Source organism: Coccinella septempunctata, chromosome 8 (genome assembly GCF_907165205.1).
Source record: "Coccinella septempunctata chromosome 8, icCocSept1.1, whole genome shotgun sequence".
Classification (NCBI taxonomy): domain Eukaryota; kingdom Metazoa; phylum Arthropoda; class Insecta; order Coleoptera; family Coccinellidae; genus Coccinella; species Coccinella septempunctata.
This window is the reverse complement of record NC_058196.1, coordinates 13,906,307-13,926,227: the sequence shown is the minus strand read 5'-3', so window position 1 is coordinate 13,926,227 and position 19,921 is coordinate 13,906,307. Positions and strand designations below refer to the sequence as shown.

Genomic DNA, 19,921 nt, shown 5'->3' with positions numbered 1-19,921 from the left:
GATTAGGGGTATAATTTTCAGAAGAATTGGAAAGACTTTGTACCTTGTAAAAATACCTGATTTAGATAACGTCGTTTGGAAGCGTCACCTTAATCAAATTAAGCGAAGGTTACAGCTGCCAGAATTTTCTGGGAGTAATTCATCAAAATTTTCACCAAGTGAAAATTCAGAAAAAATTGGATCGGGTGACTCTCCCAATATGAATTATGATTTACCTGATGAAATTGAACATTCTTTAGTGATGCGTCCCAGTGAAATGCAAAACACAGTAAGTTATACCCCCAGTGAAATGCAGAACACAGAAAGTGTTACTCCCAGTGAAAAGAAAAACGCGATAATCGAAAATAACCCCAGTGATAATGACACTATGACTGTTCGACCAAAAAGACTAATTAAACCTGTAGATAGGTTAAACTATAAGTAATTTTAGGATTTTGGCATAATTGTAACAATTGTTAAATTTTTTTATTTGGTAATTTCTCATTTTTTTTTGTAGGGGGAAGGTATTGTAGTATATTCTAGAATAATTTGAATTTGCCATACTAGGTATGTGTACGCATGACCATTTCCATATGTTGTTCAGTGCATATGCATATTTATCTATATCTATTAGTATCAAATTATACGACACATGAGAACGTTATTTTCGCTTTGTTATAGGAATAAAATTTATTTAAAACTCAAATACCTTTTGTATCTAACCCTAAGAGTTGATACATTACAATTTCCGATAACAGAATTCAGAAATTTTTCGAAAATAATAATTAGTTATGAAAAACTAGAAATCGATGTCGAAAATGAAGTTTTCAACGTTGATTTATCATTATCCCATTGGTCTCATCCAATTTTCCAGCAAAAATGAAAAAAATTGATTTCTATAAATATTTGTAATATTCCAAACAAATTATAATACGTACATTTGAAATCAATGGATGTATATATAATTCACTAAACTTCACATAAATAATGATAAGAGTATGAGAAGAGAAACGATATCCCACACAATCCGCTAGCCAGCAATGAATAAAGTAGATTGTCTTTTTAAATGTTCAACCTTTTTTGAATGCCCTAGTAGGAACAAACCCAGAGATTTATATCCATAATATTTCAAATTATGGGAAAAAATCTGATAAACTAATTCAACTAGGACTCGAATAATTTTTAATCCTTGTTTTCAGAGATCTGTCGCATTAATTTCCGCAAAAAATACAGAAATAATTCTCTCGAAATGACGGCACATACCAGAATTTTTGCAGCGAAACATGGACGTAAACGTCAGATAGCTCACAAACTAGTACTGATCATTTACCTCTATCTCTTGTAATTTCCCCAGTATCTGCATGTTATGTCGGTTGACCTAATGATGGAATAAATATATTTTTGACAATACAATACATACAATTGTATTGATGGAGATAGCTGTTTAGCCAAAACTTTTCACAGAACGATACTAATGAATGTTTTTCTTATATTAAGAAGCACTCAAGTACACAGCCAAAGTATCGATAAATTTTAAAATAGATTAATGTTGGTGGTTATCCCGGAAAGTTAGATATATGCCATCGCGGACTTTTTCAAAGAAATCTTATTGAATTTCTAATTTTATTTAATTTCAACTTTTATTTAATTTCTTATTTTATTTTTTCATATATGAATTTCTTCATATAAAAATGAATGTTACACTGAAACCTAATCCGATAAATTCTCTACACTATAGTGAAATTCCCACAAAATCCGACATCTACCCTGGGCGTTATGGAAAGAGAAACGTAGAAACAAACTATCAAACACACGCAGTTTCACATTTATTATATGAATGAGGATAGAACAATAATTTTATACAACCTACTCGGGGTCGTTCATGATTTTTTTTCTGGAGCATCGAATGAACTAAGCACTGAAATTTACCATGAAATTTGTAGTTATTTTGGAGATGGCGTCCTACTTTCGATAAAATTTTGAATGAAACTCCACCTTTAATTCCCAACCAATTTATTTTCAAAATAACTGTATGTTTATTTACAATAGCAATACAATGTTTACATTCGTTTATTAATTTATCTTGATTCAATCCATTTTATCGATAATCTCGTTTTCTCTTCATTCCGCGATTCCGCATATCATTTGAATATATGGCTAGTGGAGATATGGTTGGTTCAAAATCACGATGCCTGTGAGTTTTCTGGTGTCTGATCGCTCCACCTAATTCGGATATTTCCATGTTCAGTATTTCCTTCTTCTTCTTTCCGCGGACAGTTATTTCCAATATTCTCTTAATATATAAAGCCTTAGTCAATTTGACATCAAGAATTTCTGATGTTCTTCTCAGATTCGCTGAATGACTGCCTCTATAGAATCTCAGATCTTTTAAACGATCCAGCACACTCTGATTATTTCGAATTAAATCGTGAATGATCACCTTCTTACGTAACTCTATTTTTCTCAATTTGTTTAATTTTTCTTGAGTCAAGAAGGCAATCCTTGTCGGCAGTATGAACTCCTCCCAAGAACTTTGTATTGGTATTTGAGCAGACTGAAAAAAAACCAAAACATAATATGATATTACATCAATTTTAATCTAGTTATTATAAATTATTAAAGGAACTCGAAATACTTTTCAATCTCAATAACATTTTGAGAAATACGAAAAAATTCAGAATTCTTGAAATGAAAAATATATATAAAATCAACTTACCATTTTGATTTTCGTATAACGCCAATTTTCAACTTTAAAAGTATAACTAAAATTTTAAGAATTAGGAACTTCACTCTTCGAAATTCAGGGAATGAATGAAAAATGTAGGTACTAACCGATTCGTTCTGCTACCTGACTTTGGTTATTTTCAATAAATATCCCCCCTTGTTGAGGGCTGAGGGCTGAAATTTTTGATCTTCACTTATAAACAAACTTAGGGGTTTTGGATCCTTATCATAGATACAATGTTTCATTCCTCGGGTGATGTGTATGCTAGTCCAGGGTTTGTTTTTTTTCGATTATTTTAGTTTTTGCTATCCTTGTTCATATGTCATTCCTTTTCGTAACGCACAATATTTTCGTTCTCTTTCTGTACTCTGCAAGTTTATAGGCTATACGCCTCCTTTCCTATTCGAATAAATTATTATTATTATCTGATTAATAAATAAGCAATTACAGTGTTCCCTTTTATAGTTCATTTTCATACATCAAAGTTTTTCTTCGATGCATCGCTTTCCTCAAATGCATGATTTTTTTGCCATTTCAATGTGCGATCAGCCAAAACCTTCACTCAGAGATTCATCATACCCAAAAATCTATAATCAAGCGAGCTTTATAACTTTTAGTTCATTTTAATTCAAAAACGGCCGATATATGTATATTTTAACATAGTTTTATATTGCTCTTTCAGTGCCCCGATGATGGTTTCGATAAAATCAAAACGTCGGCAGAATTTCACCTCAATTTATGGACTCATATCATATTGAAGTTCATCAAACGAAATTCGCGTATTATAGAGATGTACTTATGTATGGTAAATGTACCTCATTTCGTCACTTTCGGAAGTTTTTATGCCAAAATAAGGATTTCCATTAACGGATTTGAAAAAAGTGATGTTTTTCGAATGTAGAGCATATTTGTCATCATTTTCCGCCCATTCCCACCGTTTTAGACAGATTAACACTACTATCCGTTGTGGGTGTAGGTATAACCTAATAAGGCGATTCACTTATAGGTTTCCATATTTATTTCGAAATCACAATGTCTAAGCAAATAATTAACTACGTGTAATCGTTTGTCAGTTCAAAGACAGTTCATGAAGTGTTGCTTGCAAAATAATTTCGAATGAATTTTTCTTTAATCAATCGAAATACTACAGGTGACGTTATTGGAGTGAAAAAAATCCGGTTGAACATATTTTCGTCACTACCGTCGAGATTTGTGAGGAATAAATGTAGGTACTGTATATGATTCAATGTTTTGGGGGAAAAAAATGAGTTGAGAGATTGCAGAAGCAGTAGGTACTGTAGTGGATATTATATTTCCTTGATTCATATTCCTTCCCTTGAATTGAGTATGAAAGACACGAAACGTCTGTTGATTGGTCCCATGACTATCAATTATTTTAGCAAAATTATTATAAATTTTCTGAAATTTTTTACAGCAAATATTAAGGTTAGTAGCGATTTCGAGAACATTTTTTGCTCATTTCAATATGGTGTTCTTCGAATGAGGTGAGAGTTTCACGAAGACTTCGGAAATAACGGAACATTGTTTGAAATTTTTCCATTTATAGTTATTTTCGAATGTCACTCACGAATATTGGAAAAATAATCGTTGAAGGCGCTGAGGCTGACATTTTGATTGGCTTCTACTCGATCAATACAGACAAATCATTGAATGGCTTCCTGATTTCTTATTCGTTTTTAATGTTTCTTCTAAGGTGTGGAACATTCCAGAATCAGTGATGATTCAGTCTAGGTAGTTTGGAATCTTATCAGCTGTGTCATCGAAAACCCCTTGCTACCTACAGAGAAATGCTTTATTATTCTTATGTTGCGATAATGATTTTCGGTATCATTTTTCGAACAAAAACGCCTTTATACTTTTCACTACGACTTATTCGAAACGAGTAATATTAAGTCCTTCAATAATTTAATCTTTTCAAGGAAATATTCAAATAAGATGTTGATATTTCATATATTTCCGATAACAGAATTCAGAAATTTTTCGAAAATAATAATTAGTTATGAAAAACTAGAAATCGATGTCGAAAATGAAGTTTTCAACGTTGATTTATCATTATCCCATTGGTCTCATCCAATTTTCCAGCAAAAATGAAAAAAATTGATTTCTATAAATATTTGTAATATTCCAAACAAATTATAATACGTACATTTGAAATCAATGGATGTATATATAATTCACTAAACTTCACATAAATAATGATAAGAGTATGAGAAGAGAAACGATATCCCACACAATCCGCTAGCCAGCAATGAATAAAGTAGATTGTCTTTTTAAATGTTCAACCTTTTTTGAATGCCCTAGTAGGAACAAACCCAGAGATTTATATCCATAATATTTCAAATTATGGGAAAAAATCTGATAAACTAATTCAACTAGGACTCGAATAATTTTTAATCCTTGTTTTCAGAGATCTGTCGCATTAATTTCCGCAAAAAATACAGAAATAATTCTCTCGAAATGACGGCACATACCAGAATTTTTGCAGCGAAACATGGACGTAAACGTCAGATAGCTCACAAACTAGTACTGATCATTTACCTCTATCTCTTGTAATTTCCCCAGTATCTGCATGTTATGTCGGTTGACCTAATGATGGAATAAATATATTTTTGACAATTGTATTGATGGAGATAGCTGTTTAGCCAAAACTTTTCACAGAACGATACTAATGAATGTTTTTCTTATATTAAGAAGCACTCAAGTACACAGCCAAAGTATCGATAAATTTTAAAATAGATTATTGTTGGTGGTTATCCCGGAAAGTTAGATATATGCCATCGCTGACTTTTTCAAAGAAATTTTATTTAATTTCAAATTTTATTTTATTTCAACTTTTATTTAATTTCTTATTTTATTTTTTCATATATGAATTTCTTCATATAAAAATGAATGTTACACTGAAACCTAATCCGATAAATTCTCTACACTATAGTGAAATTCCCACCAAATCCGACATCTACCCTGGGCGTTATGGAAAGAGAAACGTAGAAACAAACTATCAAACACACGCAATTTCACATTTATTATATGAATGAGGATAGAACAATAATTTTATACAACCTACTCGAGGTCGTTCATGATTTTTTTTCTGGAGCATCGAATGAACTAAGCACTGAAATTTACCATGAAATTTGTAGTTATTTTGGAGATGGCGTCCTACTTTCGATAAAATTTTGAATAAAACTCCACCTTTAATTCCCAACCAATTTATTTTCAAAATAACTGTATGTTTATTTACAATAGCAATACAATATTTACATTCGTTTATTAATTTATCTTGATTCAATCCATTTTATCGATAATCTCGTTTTCTCTTCATTCCGCGATTCCGCATATCATTTGAATATATGGCTAGGGGAGATATGGTTGGTTCAAAATCACGATGCCTGTGAGTTTTCTGGTGTCTGATCGCTCCACATAATTCGGATATTTCCATGTTCAGTATTTCCTTCTTCTTCTTTCCGCGGACAGTTATTTCCAATATTCTCTTAATATATAAAGCCTTAGTCAATTTGACATCAAGAATTTCTGATGTTCTTCTCAGATTCGATGAATGACTGCCTCTATAGAACCTCAGATCTTTTAAACGATCCAGCACACTCTGATTATTTCGAATTAAATCGTGAATGATCACCTTCTTACGTAACTCTATTTTTCTCAATTTGTTTAATTTTTCTTGAGTCAAGAAGGCAATCCTTGTGGGCAGTATGAACTCCTCCCAAGAACTTTGTATTGGTATTTGAGCAGACTGAAAAAAAAAACAAAACATAATATGATATTACATCAATTTCAATCTAGTTATTATAAATTATTAAAGGAACTCGAAATACTTTTCAATCTCAATAACATTTTGAGAAATACGAAAAAATTCAGAATTCTTGAAATGAAAAATATATATAAAATCAACTTACCATTTTGATTTTCGTATAACGCCAATTTTCAACTTTAAAAGTATAGCTAAAATTTTAAGAATTAGGAACTTCACTCTTCGAAATTCAGGGAATGAATGAAAAATGTAGGTACTAACCGATTCGTTCTGCTACCTGACTTTGGTAATTTTCAATAAATATCCCCCCTTGTTGAGGGCTGAGGGCTGAAATTTTTGATCTTCACTTATAAACAAACTTAGGGGTTTTGGATCCTTATCATAGATACAATGTTTCATTCCTCGGGTGATGTGTATGCTAGTCCAGGGTTTGTTTTGTTTCGATTATTTTAGTTTTTGCTATCCTTGTTCATATGTCATTCCTTTTCGTAACGCACAATATTTTCGTTCTTTTTCTGTACTCTGCAAGTTTATAGGCTATACGCCTCCTTTCCTATTCGAATAAATGATTATTATTATATGATTAATAAATAAGCAATTACAGTGTTCCCTTATATAGTTCATTTTCATACATGAAAGTTTTTTTCTTCGATGCATCGCTTTCCTCAAATGCATGATTTTTTTGCCATTTCAATGTGCGATCAGCCAAAACCTTCGCTCAGAGATTCATCATACCCAAAAATCTATAATCAAGCGAGCTTTATAACTTTTAGTTCATTTTAATTCAAAAACGGCCGATATATGTATATTTTAACATAGTTTTATATTGCTCTTTCAGTGCCCCGATGATGGTTTCGATAAAATCAAAACGTCGGCAGAATTTCACCTCAATTTATGGACTCATATCATATTGAAGTTCATCAAACGAAATACGCGTATTATAGAGATGTACTTATGTATGGTAAATGTACCCCATTTCGTCACTTACGGAAGTTTTTATGCCAAAATAAGGATTTCCATTAACGGATTTGAAAAAAGTGATGTTTTTCGAATGTAGAGCATATTTGTCATCATTTTCCGCCCATTCCCACCGTTTTAGACAGATTAACACTACTATCCGTTGTGGGTGTAGGTATAACCTAATAAGGCGATTCACTTATAGGTTTCCATATTTATTTCGAAATCACAATGTCTAAGCAAATAATAAACTACGTGTAATCGTTTGTCAGTTCAAAGACAGTTCATGAAGTGTTGCTTGCAAAATGATTTCGAATGAATTTTTCTTTAATCAATCGAAATACTACAGGTGACGTTATTGGAGTGAAAAAAATCCGGTTGAACATATTTTCGTCACTACCGTCGAGATTTGTGAGGAATAAATGTAGGTACTGTATATGATTCAATGTTTTGGGGGAAAAAAATGAGTTGAGAGATTGCAGAAGCAGTAGGTACTGTAGTGGATATTATATTTCCTTGATTCATATTCCTTCCCTTGAATTGAGTATGAAAGACACGAAACGTCTGTTGATTGGTCCCATGACTATCAATTATTTTAGCAAAATTATTATAAATTTTCTGAAATTTTTTACAGCAAATATTAAGGTTAGTAGCGATTTCGAGAACATTTTTTGCTCATTTCAATATGGTGTTCTTCGAATGAGGTGAGAGTTTCACGAAGACTTCAGAAATAACGGAACATTGTTTGAAATTTTTCCATTTATAGTTATTTTCGAATGTCACTCACGAATATTGAAAAAATAATCGTTGAAGGCGCTGAGGCTGACATTTTGATTGGCTTCTACTCGATCAATACAGACAAATCATTGAATGGCTTCCTGATTTCTTATTCGTTTTTAATGTTTCTTCTAAGGTGTAGAACATTCCAGAATCAGTGATGATTCAGTCTAGGTAGTTTGGAAGCTCATCAGCTGTGTCATCGAAAACCCCCTGCTACCTACAGAGAAATGCTTTATTATTCTTATGTTCCGATAATGCTTTTCGGTATCATTTTTCGAACAAAAACGCTTTTATACTTTTCACTACGACTTATTCGAAACGAGTAATATTAAGTCCTTCGATAATTTAATCTTTTCAAGGAAATATCCAAATAAGATGTTGATATTTCATATATTTCCGATAACAGAATTCAGAAATTTTTCGAAAATAATAATTAGTTATGAAAAACTAGAAATCGATGTCGAAAATGAAGTTTTCAACGTTGATTTATCATTATCCCATTGGTCTCATCCAATTTTCCAGCAAAAATGATAAAAATTGATTTCTATAAATATTTGTAATATTCCAAACAAATTATAATACGTACATTTGAAATCAATGGATGTATATATAATTCACTAAACTTCACATAAATAATGATAAGAGTATGAGAAGAGAAACGATATCCCACACAATCCGCTAGCCAGCAATGAATAAAGTAGATTGTCTTTTTAAATGTTCAACCTTTTTTGAATGCCCTAGTAGGAACAAACCCAGAGATTTATATCCATAATATTTCAAATTATGGGAAAAAATCTGATAAACTAATTCAACTAGGACTCGAATAATTTTTAATCCTTGTTTTCAGAGATCTGTCGCATTAATTTGCGCAAAAAATACAGAAATAATTCTCTCGAAATGACGGCACATACCAGAATTTTTGCAGCGAAACATGGACGTAAACGTCAGATAGCTCACAAACTAGTACTTGATCATTTACCTCTATCTCTTGTAATTTCCCCAGTATCTGCATGTTATGTCGGTTGACCTAATGATGGAATAAATATATTTTTGACAATTGTATTGATGGAGATAGCTTTTTAGCCAAAACTTTTCACAGAAAGATACTAATGAATGTTTTTCTTATATTAAGAAGCACTCAAGTACACAGCCAAAGTATCGATAAATTTTAAAATAGATTATTGTTGGTGGTTATCCCGGAAAGTTAGATATATGCCATCGCGGACTTTTTCAAAGAAATCTTATTGAATTTCTAATTTTATTTAATTTCAACTTTTATTTAATTTCTTATTTTATTTTTTCATATATGAATTTCTTCATATAAAAATGAATGTTACACTGAAACCTAATCCGATAAATTCTCTACACTATAGTGAAATTCCCACAAAATCCGACATCTACCCTGGGCGTTATGGAAAGAGAAACGTAGAAACAAACTATCAAACACACGCAGTTTCACATTTATTATATGAATGAGGATAGAACAATAATTTTATACAACCTACTCGAGGTCGTTCATGATTTTTTTTCTGGAGCATCGAATGAACTAAGCACTGAAATTTACCATGAAATTTGTAGTTATTTTGGAGATGGCGTCCTACTTTCGATAAAATTTTGAATAAAAATTCCACCTTTAATTCCCAAACAATTTATTTTCAAAATAACTGTATGTTTATTTACAATAGCAATACAATATTTACATTCGTTTATTGATTTATCTTGATTCAATTCATTTTATCGATAATCTCGTTTTCTCTTCATTCCGCGATTCCGCATATCATTTGAATATATGGCTAGTGGAGATATGGTTGGTTCAAAATCACGATGCCTGTGAGTTTTCTGGTGTCTGATCGCTCCACCTAATTCGGATATTTCCATGTTCAGTATTTCCTTCTTCTTCTTTCCGCGGACAGTTATTTCCAATATTCTCTTAATATATAAAGCCTTAGTCAATTTGACATCAAGAATTTCTGATGTTCTTCTCAGATTCGCTGAATGACTGCCTCTATAGAACCTCAGATCTTTTAAACGATCCAGCACACTCTGATTATTTCGAATTAAATCGTGAATGATCACCTTCTTACGTAACTCTATTTTTCTCAATTTGTTTAATTTTTCTTGAGTCAAGAAGGCAATCCTTGTCGGCAGTATGAACTCCTCCCAAGAACTTTGTATTGGTATTTGAGCAGACTGAAAAAAAACCAAAACATAATATGATATTACATCAATTTTAATCTAGTTATTATAAATTATTAAAGGAACTCGAAATACTTTTCAATCTCAATAACATTTTGAGAAATACGAAAAAATTCAGAATTCTTGAAATGAAAAATATATATAAAATCAACTTACCATTTTGATTTTCGTATAACGCCAATTTTCAACTTTAAAAGTATAACTAAAATTTTAAGAATTAGGAACTTCACTCTTCGAAATTCAGGGAATGAATGAAAAATGTAGGTACTAACCGATTCGTTCTGCTACCTGACTTTGGTTATTTTCAATAAATATCCCCCCTTGTTGAGGGCTGAGGGCTGAAATTTTTGATCTTCACTTATAAACAAACTTAGGGGTTTTGGATCCTTATCATAGATACAATGTTTCATTCCTCGGGTGATGTGTATGCTAGTCCAGGGTTTGTTTTGTTTCGATTATTTTAGTTTTTGCTATCCTTGTTCATATGTCATTCCTTTTCGTAACGCACAATATTTTCGTTCTCTTTCTGTACTCTGCAAGTTTATAGGCTATACGCCTCCTTTCCTATTCGAATAAATGATTATTATTATCTGATTAATAAATAAGCAATTACAGTGTTCCCTTTTATAGTTCATTTTCATACATGAAAGTTTTTCTTCGATGCATCGCTTTCCTCAAATGCATGATTTTTTTGCCAATTCAATGTGCGATCAGCCAAAACCTTCGCTCAGAGATTCATCATACCCAAAAATCTATAATCAAGCGAGCTTTATAACTTTTAGTTCATTTTAATTCAAAAACGGCCGATATATGTATATTTTAAAATAGTTTTATATTGCTCTTTCAGTGCCAGGATGATGGTTTCGATAAAATCAAAACGTCGGCAGAATTTCACCTCAATTTATGGACTCATATCATATTGAAGTTCATCAAACGAAATACGCGTATTATAGAGATGTACTTATGTATGGTAAATGTACCTCATTTCGTCACTTTCGGAAGTTTTTATGCCAAAATAAGGATTTCCATTAACGGATTTGAAGAAAGTGATGTTTTTCGAATGTAGAGCATATTTGTCATCATTTTCCGCCCATTCCCACCGTTTTAGACAGATTAACACTACTATCCGTTGTGGGTGTAGGTATAACCTAATAAGGCGATTCACTTATAGGTTTCCATATTTATTTCGAAATCACAATGTCTAAGCAAATAATAAACTACGTGTAATCGTTTGTCAGTTCAAAGACAGTTCATGAAGTGTTGCTTGCAAAATGATTTCGAATGAATTTTTCTTTAATCAATCGAAATACTACAGGTGACGTTATTGGAGTGAAAAAAATCCGGTTGAACATATTTTCGTCACTACCGTCGAGATTTGTGAGGAATAAATGTAGGTACTGTATATGATTCAATGTTTTGGGGGAAAAAAATGAGTTGAGAGATTGCAGAAGCAGTAGGTACTGTAGTGGATATTATATTTCCTTGATTCATATTCCTTCCCTTGAATTGAGTATGAAAGACACGAAACGTCTGTTGATTGGTCCCATGACTATCAATTATTTTAGCAAAATTATTATAAATTTTCTGAAATTTTTTACAGCAAATATTAAGGTTAGTAGCGATTTCGAGAACATTTTTTGCTCATTTCAATATGGTGTTCTTCGAATGAGGTGAGAGTTTCACGAAGACTTCGGAAATAACGGAACATTGTTTGAAATTTTTCCATTTATAGTTATTTTCGAATGTCACTCACGAATATTGAAAAAATAATCGTTGAAGGCGCTGAGGCTGACATTTTGATTGGCTTCTACTCGATCAATACAGACAAATCATTGAATGGCTTCCTGATTTCTTATTCGTTTTTAATGTTTCTTCTAAGGTGTGGAACATTCCAGAATCAGTGATGATTCAGTCTAGGTAGTTTGGAAGCTTATCAGCTGTGTCATCGAAAACCCCTTGCTACCTACAGAGAAATGCTTTATTATTCTTATGTTGCGATAATGCTTTTCGGTATCATTTTTCGAACAAAAACGCCTTTATACTTTTCACTACGACTTATTCGAAACGAGAAATATTAAGTCCTTCAATAATTTAATCTTTTCAAGGAAATATCCAAATAAGATGTTGATATTTCATATATTTCCGATAACAGAATTCAGAAATTTTTCGAAAATAATAATTAGTTATGAAAAACTAGAAACCGATGTCGAAAATGAAGTTTTCAACATTGATTTATCATTATCCCATTGGTCTCATCCAATTTTCCAGCAAAAATGAAAAAAATTGATTTCTATAAATATTTGTAATATTCCAAACAAATTATAATACGTACATTTGAAATCAATGGATGTATATATAATTCACTAAACTTCACATAAATAATGATAAGAGTATGAGAAGAGAAACGATATCCCACACAATCCGCTAGCCAGCAATGAATAAAGTAGATTGTCTTTTTAAATGTTCAACCTTTTTTGAAAGCCCTAGTAGGAACAAACCCAGAGATTTATATCCAAAATATTTCAAATTATGGGATAAATTTGATAAGCTAATTCAACTAGGACTCGAATAATTTTAAATCCTTGTTGTCAGAGATCTGTCGCATTAATTTCCGCAAAAAATACAGAAATAATTCTCTCGAAATGACGGCACATACCAGAATTTTTGCAGCGAAACATGGACGTAAACGTCAGATAGCTCACAAACTAGTACTTGATCATTTACCTCTATCTCTCGTAATTTCCCCAGTATCTGCATGTTATGTCGGTTGACCTAATGATGGAATAAATACATTTTTGACAATGGTATTGATGGAGATAGCTGTTTAGCCAAAACGTTTCACAGAACGATACTAATGAATGTTTTTCTTATATTAAGAAGCACTCAAGTACACAGCCAAAGTATCGATAAATTTTAAAATAGATTATTGTTGGTGGTTATCCCGGAAAGTTAGATATATGCCATCGCGGACTTTTTCAAAGAAATCTTATTGAATTTCTAATTTTATTTAATTTCAACTGTTATTTAATTTCTTATTTTATTTTTTCATATATGAATTTCTTCATATAAAAATGAATGTTACACTGAAACCTAATCCGATAAATTCTCTACACTATAGTGAAATTCCCACAAAATCCGACATCTACCCTGGGCGTTATGGAAAGAGAAACGTAGAAACAAACTATCAAACACACGCAGTTTCACATTTATTATATGAATGAGGATAGAACAATAATTTTATACAACCTACTCGAGGTCGTTCATGATTTTTTTTCTGGAGCATCGAATGAACTAAGCACTGAGATTTACCATGAAATTTGTAGTTATTTTGGAGATGGCGTCCTACTTTCGATAAAATTTTGAATAAAACTCCACCTTTAATTCCCAACCAATTTATTTTCAAAATAACTGTATGTTTATTTACAATAGCAATACAATATTTACATTCTATTATTAATTCATCTTGATTCAATCCATTTTATCGATAATCTCGTTTTCTCTTCATTCCGCGATTCCGCATATCATTTGAATATATGGCTAGGGGAGATATGGTTGGTTCAAAATCACGATGCCTGTGAGTTTTCTGGTGTCTGATCGCTCCACATAATTCGAATATTTCCATGTTCAGTATTTCCTTCTTCTTCTTTCCGCGGACAGTTATTTCCAATATTCTCTTAATATATAAAGCCTTAGTCAATTTGACATCAAGAATTTCTGATGTTCTTCTCAGATTCGCTGAATGACTGCCTCTATAGAACCTCAGATCTTTTAAACGATCCAGCACACTCTGATTATTTCGAATTAAATCGTGAATGATCACCTTCTTACGTAACTCTATTTTTCTCAATTTGTTTAATTTTTCTTGAGTCAAGAAGGCAATCCTTGTGGGCAGTATGAACTCCTCCCAAGAACTTTGTATTGGTATTTGAGCAAACTGAAAAAAAACCAAAACATAATATATATTACATCAATTTCAATCTAGTTATTATAAATTATTAAAGGAACTCGAAATACTTTTCAATCTCAATAACATTTTGAGAAATACGAAAAAATTCAGAATTCTTGAAATGAAAAATATATATAAAATCAACTTACCATTTTGATTTTCGTATAACGCCAATTTTCAACTTTAAAAGTATAACTAAAATTTTAAGAATTAGGAACTTCACTCTTCGAAATTCAGGGAATGAATGAAAAATGTAGGTACTAACCGATTCGTTCTGCTACCTGACTTTGGTTATTTTCAATAAATATCCCCCCTTGTTGAGGGCTGAGGGCTGAAATTTTTGATCTTCACTTATAAACAAACTTAGGGGTTTTGGATCCTTATCATAGATACAATGTTTCATTCCTCGGGTGATGTGTATGCTAGTCCAGGGTTTGTTTTGTTTCGATTATTTTAGTTTTTGCTATCCTTGTTCATATGTCATTCCTTTTCGTAACGCACAATATTTTCGTTCTTTTTCTGTACTCTGCAAGTTTATAGGCTATACGCCTCCTTTCCTATTCGAATAAATGATTATTATTATATGATTAATAAATAAGCAATTACAGTGTTCCCTTATATAGTTCATTTTCATACATGAAAGTTTTTTTCTTCGATGCATCGCTTTCCTCAAATGCATGATTTTTTTGCCATTTCAATGTGCGATCAGCCAAAACCTTCGCTCAGAGATTCATCATACCCAAAAATCTATAATCAAGCGAGCTTTATAACTTTTAGTTCATTTTAATTCAAAAACGGCCGATATATGTATATTTTAACATAGTTTTATATTGCTCTTTCAGTGCCCCGATGATGGTTTCGACAAAATCAAAACGTCGGCAGAATTTCACCTCAATTTATGGACTCATATCATATTGAAGTTCATCAAACGAAATACGCGTATTATAGAGATGTACTTATGTATGGTAAATGTACCTCATTTCGTCACTTTCGGAAGTTTTTATGCCAAAATAAGGATTTCCATTAACGGATTTTAAAAAAGTGATGTTTTTCGAATGTAGAGCATATTTGTCATCATTTTCCGCCCATTCCCACCGTTTTAGACAGATTAACACTACTATCCGTTGTGGGTGTAGGTATAACCTAATAAGGCGATTCACTTATAGGTTTCCATATTTATTTCGAAATCACAATGTCTAAGCAAATAATAAACTACGTGTAATCGTTTGTCAGTTCAAAGACAGTTCATGAAGTGTTGCTTGCAAAATGATTTCGAATGAATTTTTCTTTAATCAATCGAAATACTACAGGTGACGTTATTGGAGTGAAAAAAATCCGGTTGAACATATTTTCGTCACTACCGTCGAGATTTGTGAGGAATAAATGTAGGTACTGTATATGATTCAATGTTTTGGGGGAAAAAAATGAGTTGAGAGATTGCAGAAGCAGTAGGTACTGTAGTGGATATTATATTTCCTTGATTCATATTCCTTCCCTTGAATTGAGTATGAAAGACACGAAACGTCTGTTGATTGGTCGCATGACTACACTGAGAAAACAATTTATTAACTATAATGCATATTTATTAATACGTAATATGGGCTATATTCGAATATGGCGTAATGAATCTTTTTTTCTCAGAAATAAATGCTTTATTGGATATCCTTAAATAAATATTCTTTATTTATTAATATATTGAAATATATTTATTACTAATGAATTGAGTTTTTCGTTAATATATAATAAGCTTCGTTATTAGTAATAATGAACTTTCTTAATAGTTATTATTAGGTTTGTTGAGAGATGAACCTATTGAATTCAGTCCATTAATAAAAGGATAATCAAAACTCTCCAATGAAAATACATTTATTTTCAATTTATTATTAGAGATGACAAATTCGGAAAAACTTGACATGTATCATTATCGTTATCACTCAATTTGAAAAAAAATAACAAAAAAATACAAAATAAGTCATAGACATATCATCAGCACCATAAAAAATAACCAACCTTCTCCTGCGTCTGATTCAATCCTCAAAAAATTGACCTTTTTCGAATGGGGTAATCCTTCCTCCTATAGAATGTTCTCGACATAATTAAAAACACTCACTGAACCCACTTCACTTCACTCCACTGTCTCCACTCACTCTTTTTAACACCATAGACAAGAAATTATTTGTAGAAACCGCTTGTTCAAACTCTCAACCCACAAGAAAAAAAATCAGGGATCTATAATATTCAGATTAATCTGGAAATCTCCCTGTATTGCATCAAATTTCAATAGTAGACTGAATACTAGAACCGACGCTTTGCTTGACCAATAGAGACGCTTGCCATCTATTGGTCGACAAGATTCGACAAGTCGAGAATGATTTCATAGCTGACAAATAAATTTTTTTTTTGATTTTAACAAAAATAAATTGATTATTTATAAACTATATATTTCTCGGAAATAAAGGTTTAGACTAAGATAACAAAACGATATTCATTTCTATCAAATAAACAATATTTGGACCAAATAAATTAGGCTTTAATAAATTTCTCATTAACTATAAATAACTGAAATTTCTGAATTTCTTTGAGGGAAATCACGTTTATTTATTATTGGCTTATTAAATTTATAGTGAATAAATTCGGATCAAATAAATATTTATCAAATGTAAACCGTATCATTTTTCTCAGTGTATCAATTATTTAAGCAAAATTATTATAACTTTTCTGAAATTTTTTACAGCAAATATTAAGGTTAGAAGCGATTTCGAGAACATTTTTTGCTCATTTCAATATGGTGTTCTTCGAATGAGGTGAGAGTTTCACGAAGACTTCGGAAATAACGGAACATTGTTTGAAATTTTTCCATTTATAGTTATTTTCGAATGTCACTCACGAATATTGAAAAAATAATCGTTGAAGGCGCTGAGGCTGACATTTTGATTGGCTTCTACTCGATCAATACAGACAAATCATTGAATGGCTTCCTGATTTCTTATTCGTTTTTAATGTTTCTTCTAAGGTGTGGAACATTCCAGAATCAGTGATGATTCAGTCTAGGTAGTTTGGAAGCTTATCAGCTGTGTCATCGAAAACCCCTTGCTACCTACAGAGAAATGCTTTATTATTCTTATGTTGCGATAATGATTTTCGGTATCATTTTTCGAACAAAAACGCCTTCATACTTTCAACTACGACTTATTCGAAACGAGTAATATTAAGTCCTTCAATAATTTAATCTTTTCAAGGAAATATTCAAATAAGATGTTGATATTTCATATATTTCCGATAACAGAATTCAGAAATTTTTCGAAAATAATAATTAGTTATGAAAAACTAGAAATCGATGTCGAAAATGAAGTTTTCAACGTTGATTTATCATTATCCCATTGGTCTCATCCAATTTTCCAGCAAAAATGAAAAAAATTGATTTCTATAAATATTTGTAATATTCCAAACAAATTATAATACGTACATTTGAAATCAATGGATGTATATATAATTCACTAAACTTCACATAAATAATGATAAGAGTATGAGAAGAGAAACGATATCCCACACAATCCGCTAGCCAGCAATGAATAAAGTAGATTGTCTTTTTAAATGATCAACCTTTTTTGAATGCCCTAGTAGGAACAAACCCAGAGATTTATATCCATAATATTTCAAATTATGGGAAAAAATCTGATAAACTAATTCAACTAGGACTCGAATAATTTTTAATCCTTGTTTTCAGAGATCTGTCGCATTAATTTCCGCAAAAAATACAGAAATAATTCTCTCGAAATGACGGCACATACCAGAATTTTTGCAGCGAAACATGGACGTAAACGTCAGATAGCTCACAAACTAGTACTGATCATTTACCTCTATCTCTTGTAATTTCCCCAGTATCTGCATGTTATGTCGGTTGACCTAATGATGGAATAAATATATTTTTGACAATACAATACATACAATTGTATTGATGGAGATAGCTGTTTAGCCAAAACTTTTCACAGAACGATACTAATGAATGTTTTTCTTATATTAAGAAGCACTCAAGTACACAGCCAAAGTATCGATAAATTTTAAAATAGATTAATGTTGGTGGTTATCCCGGAAAGTTAGATATATACCATCGCGGACTTTTTCAAAGAAATTTTATTGAATTTCAAATTTCATTTAATTTCAACTTTTTGTTAATTTCTTATTTTATTTTTTCATATATGAATTTCTTCATATAAAAATGAATGTTACACTGAAACCTAATCCGATAAATTCTCTACACTATAGTGAAATTCCCACAAAATCCGACATCTACCCTGGGCGTTATGGAAAGAGAAACGTAGAAACAAACTATCAAACACACGCAGTTTCACATTTATTATATGAATGAGGATAGAACAATAATTTTATACAACCTACTCGAGGTCGTTCATGATTTTTTTTCTGGAGCATCGAATGAACTAAGCACTGAAATTTACCATGAAATTTGTAGTTATTTTGGAGATGGCGTCCTACTTTCGATAAAATTTTGAATGAAACTCCACCTTTAATTCCCAACCAATTTATTTTCAAAATAACTGTATGTTTATTTACAATAGCAATACAATATTTACATTCGTTTATTAATTTATCTTGATTCAATCCATTTTATCGATAATCTCGTTTTCTCTTCATTCCGCGATTCCGCATATCATTTGAATATATGGCTAGTGGAGATATGGTTGGTTCAAAATCACGATGCCTGTGAGTTTTCTGGTGTCTGATCGCTCCACCTAATTCGGATATTTCCATGTTCAGTATTTCCTTCTTCTTCTTTCCGCGGACAGTTATTTCCAATATTCTCTTAATATATAAAGCCTTAGTCAATTTGACATCAAGAATTTCTGATGTTCTTCTCAGATTCGCTGAATGACTGCCTCTATAGAATCTCAGATCTTTTAAACGATCCAGCACACTCTGATTATTTCGAATTAAATCGTGAATGATCACCTTCTTACGTAACTCTATTTTTCTCAATTTGTTTAATTTTTCTTGAGTCAAGAAGGCAATCCTTGTCGGCAGTATGAACTCCTCCCAAGAACTTTGTATTGGTATTTGAGCAGACTGAAAAAAAACCAAAACATAATATGATATTACATCAATTTTAATCTAGTTATTATAAATTATTAAAGGAACTCGAAATACTTTTCAATCTCAATAACATTTTGAGAAATACGAAAAAATTCAGAATTCTTGAAATGAAAAATATATATAAAATCAACTTACCATTTTGATTTTCGTATAACGCCAATTTTCAACTTTAAAAGTATAACTAAAATTTTAAGAATTAGGAACTTCACTCTTCGAAATTCAGGGAATGAATGAAAAATGTAGGTACTAACCGATTCGTTCTGCTACCTGACTTTGGTTATTTTCAATAAATATCCCCCCTTGTTGAGGGCTGAGGGCTGAAATTTTTGATCTTCACTTATAAACAAACTTAGGGGTTTTGGATCCTTATCATAGATACAATGTTTCATTCCTCGGGTGATGTGTATGCTAGTCCAGGGTTTGTTTTGTTTCGATTATTTTA

General features: G+C 31.4%; 3 protein-coding genes across 3 annotated transcripts; all 3 read right to left on the bottom strand.

The window, feature by feature from the left end:
- Positions 1–2,053: 2,053 nt before the first annotated feature.
- Positions 2,054–2,797, bottom strand: LOC123319472. Its single transcript, XM_044906471.1, has 2 exons — positions 2,696–2,797; positions 2,054–2,533 (listed from the first exon to the last, which is right to left on the bottom strand). Exons 1-2 carry the CDS (start codon positions 2,696–2,698, stop codon positions 2,078–2,080), a joined length of 459 nt encoding a protein of 152 aa, XP_044762406.1. The 5' UTR covers positions 2,699–2,797; the 3' UTR covers positions 2,054–2,077.
- A 7,165-nt stretch (positions 2,798–9,962) lies between these two features.
- Positions 9,963–10,682, bottom strand: LOC123318335. Its single transcript, XM_044904945.1, has 2 exons — positions 10,581–10,682; positions 9,963–10,418 (listed from the first exon to the last, which is right to left on the bottom strand). The coding sequence occupies exons 1-2, from the start codon at positions 10,581–10,583 to the stop codon at positions 9,963–9,965; spliced, it is 459 nt and encodes a 152-aa protein (XP_044760880.1). The 5' UTR covers positions 10,584–10,682.
- An 8,210-nt stretch (positions 10,683–18,892) lies between these two features.
- On the bottom strand, positions 18,893–19,716 carry LOC123319443. The gene is made up of 2 exons (XM_044906427.1): positions 19,615–19,716; positions 18,893–19,452 (listed from the first exon to the last, which is right to left on the bottom strand). Exons 1-2 carry the CDS (start codon positions 19,615–19,617, stop codon positions 18,997–18,999), a joined length of 459 nt encoding a protein of 152 aa, XP_044762362.1. The 5' UTR covers positions 19,618–19,716; the 3' UTR covers positions 18,893–18,996.
- Between the last annotated feature and the right edge of the window lie 205 nt (positions 19,717–19,921).